At 40.8% G+C, this 10,699-nt stretch overlaps 2 protein-coding genes across 2 annotated transcripts; both read right to left on the reverse strand.

Moving 5' to 3' along the window:
• Nucleotides 1–2,293: 2,293 nt before the first annotated feature.
• On the reverse strand, nt 2,294–2,713 carry LOC138905841 (uncharacterized). The gene has a single exon (XM_070194357.1). The coding sequence runs from the start codon at nt 2,711–2,713 to the stop codon at nt 2,294–2,296; it is 420 nt and encodes a 139-aa protein (XP_070050458.1).
• A 2,285-nt stretch (nt 2,714–4,998) lies between these two features.
• LOC104110581 (uncharacterized) lies at nt 4,999–5,607 on the reverse strand. The gene has a single exon (XM_009620106.1). It carries the CDS (start codon nt 5,605–5,607, stop codon nt 4,999–5,001), a length of 609 nt encoding a protein of 202 aa, XP_009618401.1.
• Nucleotides 5,608–10,699: the final 5,092 nt, after the last annotated feature.

The raw sequence follows: 10,699 nt of genomic DNA on the forward strand, positions 1-10,699 counted from the left end.
ATGTAGCCCGTAGGCGTCGAGTGAGTGCTTGCTCGAACTCGGAATAAGAGTAGTCCGTAGGCTTGGTATTCGAGTGAGTGCCTTGCTCGAACTTGAAGTAATGTAGCCTGTAGGCTTAATGACTGAGTGAGTGATTTCTCGAACTCACGATAAGAGTATCCCGTAGGCTTAGTATTCGAGTGAGTGCCTTGCTCGAACTCGAAGTAATGTAGCCCGTAGGCTTAATGGTTGAGTGAGTGCTTTCTCGAACTCATGATAAGAGTAGCCCGTAGGCTTAGTACTCGAGTGACTGATTTCGAACTCAAAGTAATGTAGCCCATAGGCGTCGAGTGAGTGCTTGCTCGAACTCGAAATAAGAGTAGCCCGTAGGCTTATTAGTCGAGTGAATGTTTCGAACTCGAAGTAAAAGTAGCCCGTGGGCTTAATAGTCGAGTGAGTGCTTCGAACTCGAAGTAATGTAGCCCGTAGGCGTAATGATTGAGTGAGTGATTTCTCGAACTCAAGATAAGAGTAGCCCGTAGGCTTAGCATTTGAGTGAGTGCCTTGCTCGAACTCGAAGAAATGTAGCTCGTAGAATTAATGATTGAGTGAGTGATTTCTCGAACTCAAAATAAGAGTAGCCCGTAGTCTTAGTACTCGAGTGAGTGCCTTGCTCGAACTCGAAGTAGTGTATCCCGTAGGCTTAATAGTCGAATGATTGTTTGCTCGAACTCGGAATAAGAATAGCCCTTCGGGCTATTTCAGGCCTTGGGCGTTTGGATTGTTGTGCTTGGTGGCTTAGGGCAGCAGCCCATTTTTTTCCTTGAGCGGGCGGTGATCGCACTGCGAGAGACTTCTTTGTGCCATTCCTGTGAGTGAAACAGTTGGTGAGTGGTTGATACAGCATGGAAAACATATTGAGAGAGTATGAAGGAGGCAAGAATCCTTTGCGATAAGTTATGTGATCGCATAAGAACTATGCGAACTGCACACCCATCACACAATTAAATCACTCAGGAGCTAAAGCGAGTATGCGATCGCGAAAGGGACCGCAGAACAGGTTATGCGACCGCAGAGTGGTCGCGTGTTTTCTCACCAGATGGGGCAATTTATCTGCCTCAGTTTGCGACAATTTCATGGTCCGTGAAATGAGTCTGAGATCGCAAAATCAACCGCAGAGGTCCTTCTCAACAGTCCACCTAGGGCACCAATATGCAACGACTCTGCGGACCGCAAACCAGTTATGTAGACCGCAATGACCGTCTTTCTCAGTCAAAAGGGTCGACCCATTTACTTACAGACTCTCTACACCCAATCTCACACATTGCACACTCATGCCATGGAAAAATTACCCAACACCTTGGTCTTTAATCCTAGCATGTGTATTAAGTCTCTCAACATATCCTACCCCCAGCATTAGTGTGCCCCCAAACAAAACAAAACAAAAACAAATTCGAATCAATTGGACACACATTGATCCCCACAGCAAAGAATTGAGAAGAAGGGGAAAGAAGGGGGTGCAAACACATGAACTTATTCAATGTAATTAAGAAAGAGAGGGAGGAAAATTACATACCAGATGTCTGAGCAATTGAAGAATTTGTTCTGAGAGGTGAACCAGGTGAGTTCTTTCTGCAATTCCGATCTCTTTTTTTTGTGATTTTGCATAGTTAAGCCGATATTTTTGGTCTTTTCTTATTCTTCTTTGTTTTTTTTTGTTTCGTTGATCTCCTTTATGTTGTAAGGTGCTTGTGTGTGAGTGAGAGTGAGGGTGAGGGTGTGCGATTGAAATATGGAGGGGATTCGGGTTTAATACCTGGGAGTTCTGCGGTGGAAAAATGGATCGCATAACACATTATGCGGTCGCATATGTGTTATGCGACGAGTTAGTGATAGCTTGGCTAAGGTCCACTTTGCGATGCATTCTGCGGTCGCATAATTGTTATGCGGGCCGCAAAAATAGAAATTCCACCACATTGTGGAGGACCAAAATTGCATTTTCTTCTGAGTGTGTCTGCGACCACTATGCGGTCCGCAAAGCCATTATGCGACCGCATAGTTGCCGCAGACCACAGGACCTTCTTTCCTTCATTCTTCCCAGTCCTTGCACACTATTTCATTGTATTTTGAGCTACCTGCATTCTAACACACACGTCAAACTGCTCAACACTAATAACTAAACCTACAGAAATTAAAATCTAACAAAAGGATATTACCACGCATGGGTTGCCTCCCAAAAAGCGCTTGATTTAACGTCGCGGCATGACGATGTTGACCCCATTTGGGCTAATCAGTGGTGGGGATTGGTGTAGGACTATCCTTGAGTGCGAATTGTTCTACCAAGTGCCTTTCTCATGTGGTACGAGGTAATGCTTGACCCGCTGCCATTTACTTTGAAAGTTCGAGTCCTGTCCTCCGACTCCAATTCAATAGCTCCATAGGGGGACACATTCACAACTTTGAACGGGCCAGACCATTTGGATTTGAGTTTGCCCGAAAATAACTTGAGTCTTGAGTTGAAGAGTAAGACCAAGTCATCGAATTTGAATTCCCTCTTCAAGATCTTCTTGTCATGAACAAAATTCATTCTATTCTTATGCACAGCTGCACTCTCATGGGCATGGAGACGGAATTCTTCCATCTCATTGAGTTGTGTCATTCTTAGGTTAGCAGCTTCGGCCCAATCAAGATTCAACTTTTTCAATGCCCACATGGCTTTGTGTTCAAGCTCCATTGGCAAGTGACACTCCTTGCCAAAAACCAACTAGTATGGCGAGGTGCCAATGGGAGTTTTAAATGCTGTGCGATATGCCCACAATGCATCATCTAGCTTCCTTGACCAGTCAATCATGTTTACATTAATAGTTTTTGCTAGGATATTTTTGATCTCCCTGTTGGAAACTTCAACCTGGCCGCTCGACTGAGAATGATAAGGGGTAGCCACCTTGTGCTTGACGCCATACTTTTCGAGCAGCCCGGTGAAGGCCTTGTTGCAAAAGTGAGAACCACCATCACTAAGGATGGCTCTAGGGGTACCAAACTGCGTAAATATGTTCTTCTTCAAGAAAGCAGTCACACTCTTTGCCTCATTGTTGGGCAAGGCGATTGCCTCGACCCATTTGGAGACATAGTCCACAGCCACCAAGATATATGTCATGCCATAAAAGCTCACAAAGGGACCCATGAAGTCTATCCCCCACACATCAAAGATCTCGACCTCCATCACAAAGTTCATAGGCATCTCATGTCTTTTAGAAATTGACCCTTGTCTTTGACATTGATCACATGCCTTGACCATTTGATTTGTGTTATGGTAGATCGATGGCCAATAGTAGCCACATTCAAGCACGTTTGCCGCAGTACGGTTTTCACCATGATAGCCCCCAACCGGGGAGTTATGACATGCCTTGAGAATCTGCATTACCTCATCTTCCGGAACACAATGCCGAATGATACTGTCGGCACAAATCCGGAACAGAAAGGGTTCCTCACAATAGTATTGCCTACACTCCCGCAAGAACTTATTTTTTTGATAAGCATACAATCCGTCGGGAATAAGGTCACTAACCAAGAAGTTAGCGATGTCGGCATACCAAGGGGTGAAGGTGCTAGACAATGCCAATATGTGTTCATCTAGAAAGGCATCATTAATTTCAAGATTTTCTTTTGGTCTCCCTACCTCTTCAAGCCTAGATAGGTGATCCGCAACTTGATTCTCTGTCCCTTTCCTATCCTTGACTTCAAAGTCAAACTCTTGCAACAAAAGGACCCACCTAATTAATCTTGGTTTAGCATCCTTCTTTGCCATAAGATAGCAGAGGGCAGCATGATCGGTGTAAACTATCACTTTGGAACCCAACAAATAGGCCCGGAATTTTTCAAAAGCATAGACAATGGCAAGCAGTTCTTGCTCAGTCACAGTGTAATTCATTTATGCGCCATTGAGTGTCTTGCTTGCATAGTAGACAAGATGAAGGAACTTGTTATGCCGTTGATCAAGTACCGCCCCAATAGCTAAACCACTGGCGTCACACATGAGTTCAAATGGAAGGGACCAATCATGTGTGATAATAATAGGTGTCATGGTGAGCTTTGCTTTCAATTACTCAAAAGCTTTGAGACACTTCTCATCAAATTCAAACTTTGCATCTTTTTCAAGGTAGTCGGGGTATTGCATAGCCCAAATGGCATACGGCTAAAGGCAAAAGTCCCATATGGGCATGTGAATGTTGTCTTCTCTTGATCTTCTAAGGCGATGTTGATTTGGTTATAGCCAGAATACCCATCCAAGAAGCAATAGAATGACCTTCCCGCTAGCCGATCAAGCATTTTATTAATAAAAGGCATAGGGAAATGGTCTTTGCAAGTAGCACTATTGAGCTTCTGGTAGTCCGTGCAAACTCTCCACCCAGTTAATGTTCTCGTTGGGATGAGCTCATTTTTGTCGTTTTGAATCACGGTCATGCCTCCTTTCTTTGGCACACATTGCACCGGGCTCACCCAAGAACTATCAGCAATGGGGTAGACTACCCCGGCATCTAACCATTTGATGATTTATTTCTTCACCACCTCTTGTATGGAAGGGCTTAACCTTCTTTGATGCTCCATGCTAGGTTTGCTCTCTTGCTCCAATTGTATCTTGTGCTCACAAATTCCGGAGGGAATCCTTCGGATGTCCACTATTGTCCACCCAATGGCCTGTCTGTGCTCCCTCAGGACTTTCAACAAGTGATTTACCTGCACATCATTCAACAAAGAAGAAACTATTACCAGTAGAGTGTCATTAGAGCCAAGAAATACATACCTTAAGTGCGGTGGAAGTGGCTTGAGCTCAAGTTTTGGCGGCTCAATAATTGAAGGTTTAGTGAGAGGAGTGACTCTATTCTCTAAGTCAAAAGAAAGTTTCTTTGGTGCATAAGTGTAAGACCCAAGTCCTTCCAATGCATTCACCGATTCCATGTACCCCTCCATGTCTTTACCATCAAAATTCACCAAGATAGCCGCCAATGCCTCACCAAGTCATTCTTCTTCCATTTTCATCTCGATTGCATCTTCTACCTCATTAACAACATCAATGACTGAGATGCTTTCGTATGCATGTGGCAATTTCATACCCTTACTCGCTTGAAAAGTAACCTCTTCATCATTACCTCGGAACTTGATCTCATTTTGTTCTGAATCCATAAGTGCTCTTCTGGTAGCAAGGAATAGTCTCCCCAAGATGATAGGGATTTCTTTATCAACAGCAAAATCAAGGATCACAAAGTCGGTGGGAAGGAGGAACTTTCCCACTTTCACAAGAACATCATCAACAATCCCCACCGGTCTCTTTATTGAACGATCGGCCATTTGCAACCTCATACTTGTAGGCCTCGGCATACCTAACCCCGCTTGCTTGTAAATAGCAATAGGCATTAAGTTGATGCTAGCCCCATTATCACAAAGATCTCTTGCTAAATCGCGCAACCCAATAGTGCATGGAATTTTAAAAGCTCCCGGGTCTTCTTTCTTTTGAACGGTGGTTATTGCAATGATGGAACTAACTCGGTGAGTCATATTCACCACTTCATTCTTGGTGGTTTTCTTCTTGGTGATCAAGTCTTTCAAGTCTTTAGCAAAACCCGGCATCTCTTGAAATGCTTCCACAAATGGAATGTTCACCGATAATTGCGTGAGAATGTCATAGAATTTCTCGAGTTTGCTATCATCAACCCTCCTAGCAAGTCTTTGAGGGAAAGGAGGGGAAGGTCTAGGAATTGGTGCTAGAGCTTTTGGTGCCTATTTTACCTTTTCCTTGGTCTCTTCACAGTCCACTTCTTGAACTTCCACTTCCTTTGGGAGTTTTTCAACTTCAACAATAATTGGCACCTCAACTTGTGCCTCAACCCCTTGTTCAAGATCTTCCACTTCAACCATTTGTTCATTTTCTCCTTGAAGTATTTTCTCGCTTTGAGTTGTGATTGCCATACAATGAGAAGTAGGACCACTCCCATTACCTTTTGGGTTTGCAATTGTGTCACTTGGGAGAGTGCCCTTTAGCTTCGGATTTTGCTCTCTTGATAGATCTCTCATTTGTATTTCTAACTTTTGTATGGACACGGTGTGGGACCCTACAAGCTTGGTCATGTACTTCATTGAAGTGTCGTTTCTTTCTTGATTTTGCAATACTCTTTCAAGCATGTTCTCCAATTTGGACTCACTTGAAGAACTTTCCTTCTAATGCGAAGAGTTAGAGTATTGCCCCTTTGGTGGAATATAGGGGTTTGAACTCCGATTTGAATAGTTGTTGTTGTTGTTACTCCAATTGCCTTGATTTGAATTACCTTGATCATTTAGCCACTGTTGATGTCCTTGCCCTTGTGGGTTAGACCTCCATTGATTTTGTTGTCCGGGACCTTGGTAGGATTGTCTTTGGTAACCACCTTGAGAGTTGTTGACATAGTTTGCTTCCTCGCAATCTTCATTTGACAAGGGTTGCACATCTTCCACAACATTCACCTTTTTTGTTTGGCTTTAAGTAAACATCTTGGTCAACACATTGATGTTGGTAACAAGCCCGGCAATTACTTGATCTCTTTCTTGGTTCTCCTTAATCATGTTGGTCAAGGAAGGAGTAGCATATTCAATTCCACCCGTAGTGTCTTCCAAGTGCCAAGCTTGGTTATGTTTTGCCACCTTGTCAAGAATTTGTGTGACCCTTGCAAATGTTTTATCCATAAAGGATCCATCAGCTGCATTTTTGGCTATGGATTGATTCAAAGTATCCAAGCCCATGTAAAACTTCTCCAACAAGATGTTGTCTAGAAAATCATGATTCGGCGACCTCACTAAATATAACTTGAATCGATCCCATGCCTCATGTAGATGTTCTCCTGGTAGTTGCTTGAAGAAGAAAATTTTATCCCAGAGCTCTGACTTCTTGCTTTGCAGGAACCATTTATCTAGGAAAGCTCGGACGAGTTCAGGCCAAAAGTGAATGGAATTAGGTGGTAGATTTTGGATCCATTTCCTTGCCTCTCCAGCTAGTGAGTACTTGAACACCCTCAGTCTTAGGGCATCATCTGAAATGTTGTTCTGCTTGTGCATCGCACACACACCCAAGAAGTTTCTGAGATGTTGTGTCGGATCATCATCGGTGGAATTTCTGAAAACCCCTCTGCATTGAGCATTAGGATTAAACCATGTTCCACCTTGAAGGTGGCAGCATCAACTCTTGGAGGGACAATGGAGTTTGTATCCTCAATGTACTCATCTATAACCGCAAAAGGGTTCTCCTCTTCTTCAAAATCGGCCATGTTTACCTAGTAACACCAAGCAAAGCAAGCAAAGTGTGATGGAAAAGAATAATACATACACACTAAATAGTAATTTCAAAACCATATTCCCCGGCAACGGCGCCAAAATTTGATATGCTCAAAATACACCTAAATAAATGATGTAAGGCGGTCAATGTCAAATATAATAACCCAACTAGTTTGGGGTCAAATCCCACAGGGAATAGGTATGAAAAGATTACTTGAATAGTGTGAAACTTGACTTAAATCGTAATTCTATTCTGTTAGCTTGAAAATGGTGTTGTAATTATGTGTAGTAAAGAAGACTATTTTATTGTGAGAATATATTTAATTTGATGAAGGAAACCAAGGTTGTGTCCCCATCAATGGAATGTAATGCTATCAGTGTTAATATGATATATTTCTAATGGAAAGTCCTTTGATATGCAAATGGTTTCTAAGTGACTACCCAATATTTTTCAATAGTTAGGTAATATTTTCTCTTTATGATTTTCCCAAATATAAAAGAGTTGCAGTTAAGAATAACCAATTTATGCCAAATAGAACCCACTTATTCCTAGGCGATTCTATTAAACAAGGTTTAAAGCCTTGAGTTTTTGATATTCAATTTTATCGAACCCTAACTCACTTTTCCAAGTAAAGATAGAGTGAAATGGAATTAGTTAATGTTTGCAACCACTAACAATAAATGAAGCATAAGAAATGAATAAATATCAACCAACCATTATATATTTATTCAATGATAAACACCCATTAACATTACATCCATTTAGGGTCCACAACCTTAGTAGTTAAAACTAGCTACTCATACTAGAATTCAAGAATAAAGCAATAAATGAAGTCATAAAGCTTACAAAGATACAAGATTCTTTCTTCAAAAGGTTCCAAAACAATAGTGTATTCAATGCTCTAAAAGTGGCCTCCTTTTCTGACCAGCTGTCCCACAAAAACCCTAGTAAATCTATTTATAGTGGACCAAAGGTCGGGGTCAAAGGTGGACAAAAATGCCCCTGCAGAACCCATCTGCGACCGCAGAATGGTCACAGACCAAGTATGTGGTCCGCATATTTGCAAGGGTCGTCGCATAATCACATGCCCAGTTGCCCAGTTCTCCATCACGTTTCCATTATGCGGTCCGCATAGCGATTATGCGACCGCAGACTTCATCACAAAGTGCTCAAACAAAATCTCCCGTTGCAATTGTGTGGTCATTATGCAGTTCGCAGAAGTGTTATGCGACTGCATAATGGACCGCATATTCTTCTCTTCAATGGCAAAAAAAACTGCTTCAGTCTACGGTAGGTTTGCGATCCGCAGATCACTTCTGCGGTCGCAGACTTGCCGTATTTCTGTCCTTCTACGGGTTTTTGACTTTTTTTCGTGTTTTTGGTTCTTCAAGTCTCGCACACTGCAAAACACCAAAGCTTCATAAGAAATAACTAACAATGCTTTAAAATACGAGCTAAAATCTATGTAATTAGTATCAAAAGTGCCGAAATTCTACGGCACATCATGCGTTAGGGAACCTATTTACAAATAACTTTGTTCGACTAGTCCGTGTCACCAAAGATCGGATAAGAGCTCAAATTACTTCGAAAAGAAGGTGTTAGGCACTCTTCGAGGTCCACAATTGTGGTTCCCGGTCGAATTTATGCTATGTTGGAATATTGAATTATAACTAATTATCCTAAGTGAGCATGCAAATTAATCCATTTTTAAACTAAAGGAGTACATGGTCAAAGCAAGTGATTAATTATTCTAGGTGGAGCAGGATGATCATATATAGTCCAACTACTAATAATCAACTAATTTGAAGAAGTAGTACAGAAATAATGTAAAGAGAACTGTTTGAAAGAACATACTTCGTTCATTAATAATATTACTTGGTCCAATCTTTTGGCTACAAAGATGTTCAACCTACTTACACAAATCTAAATCTTAGTACTAATCACTAAATGTATTGGAACAATTAGACACGCTAGGGGGGGTCCAAAATTTTATAGCCTAATGGATCACCCCGTGCAACATAAATAATACTTCGCAACCTTTAAGTGCAATGGTTGCTCATATTATCCAGCGAGCACAGACTATCATCTCCAGAGTCACGACCAAAAATTCAACTAGTCGTGATGGAACCTAACCCAACCGACCCCATGTACTCAATAAGTAACAAACCTAACCTCGGGTTGAAAGCAGTGACGAGCTCGAAAATCCGTCATAGTCCAACACTAATAGCAAATAATAATTCGTAATAATATAATGAAGGCAGTAAAAGTAATAACTCAAAAGATATTATGCTCATCTTGTTTGTAGTTACGGAAAATTAGATATGCTTTCCAAGTATAACAGTAAAGTCCAAATCTTTCACCAGAATATGAGTATATCAAAAAACTGTGATTTTTCCCAAACTTTCAACAACAGATAAGATATTTTATTACCAGTTTGCATGAGAAAAGTACATCTTTATGCCTAGATGTCAATATGCATGTCAAGTCATCAATTATCATATACCGTCTAGCATGAAGAATATACATCTTTATGCCTACATGTCAAATGTACATGTCAAATCATGAATGTCACAATACCGTCTAGCATGAGGAAAAATGTATCTCTATGCCTACATGCCAATATGCATGACAAATGAATAATTTCACGGTGATATTCCCAGGTACTCTCACCTTCAAACATACTCAAGCTATATGTCACAAATGCCCACTTTATCACACACACACACACACACGCAATCACTCAGCATTTTACGGGTGCCTGGCTCATAAGCCCCCTCATCAAAGAACGTGTATATATATCACTATGTCTGTGCTCATTGCTGGTATGTCAGATTCGGAAGGGGTGGATCCTACCCAAGCACTAATCAAAAGCCTATAAGGCCTGCTGCGACGTGCAGCCCGATCCACAATAATAAATAAGCTAATAAGTCTTGATGTGGCGTGCAGTCCGATCCACAATAATAATAATAATAATAATAATAATAATAATAATAATAATAATAATAATAATAATAATAATAATAATAATAATAATAATAATAATAATAATAATAATAATAATAATAATAATAATAATAATAATAATAATAATAATAATAATAATAATAATAATAATAATAATAAAAGCCAAAACCGTCAAATCATGAATGTCATGTCAAATCATGAATGTCACAATACCGTCTAGCATGAGGGAAAATGCATCTCTATGCCTACATGTCAAATCATGAATGTCACAATACCGTCTACCATGAGGAAAAATGCATCTCTATACCTACATGCCAATTATGCATGTCAAATGAATGATTTCACGATGATATTCCCAGGTACTCTCACCTTCAAACATACTCAAGCTATATGTCACAAATGCCTACTTTATCACACACACACACACATACCCAATCACTCAGCATTTTATAG

The sequence above is a fragment of the Nicotiana tomentosiformis genome, chromosome 2 (assembly GCF_000390325.3).
Source record: "Nicotiana tomentosiformis chromosome 2, ASM39032v3, whole genome shotgun sequence".
Classification (NCBI taxonomy): domain Eukaryota; kingdom Viridiplantae; phylum Streptophyta; class Magnoliopsida; order Solanales; family Solanaceae; genus Nicotiana; species Nicotiana tomentosiformis.

Excerpts from the sequence above, each read along its gene's own strand:
- LOC138905841 (XM_070194357.1), bottom strand. The coding sequence starts at position 2,713 with ATGGAGCTTGAACACAAAGCCATGTGGGCATTGAAAAAGTTGAATCTT.
- LOC104110581 (XM_009620106.1), bottom strand. The coding sequence starts at position 5,607 with ATGCCGGGTTTTGCTAAAGACTTGAAAGACTTGATCACCAAGAAGAAA.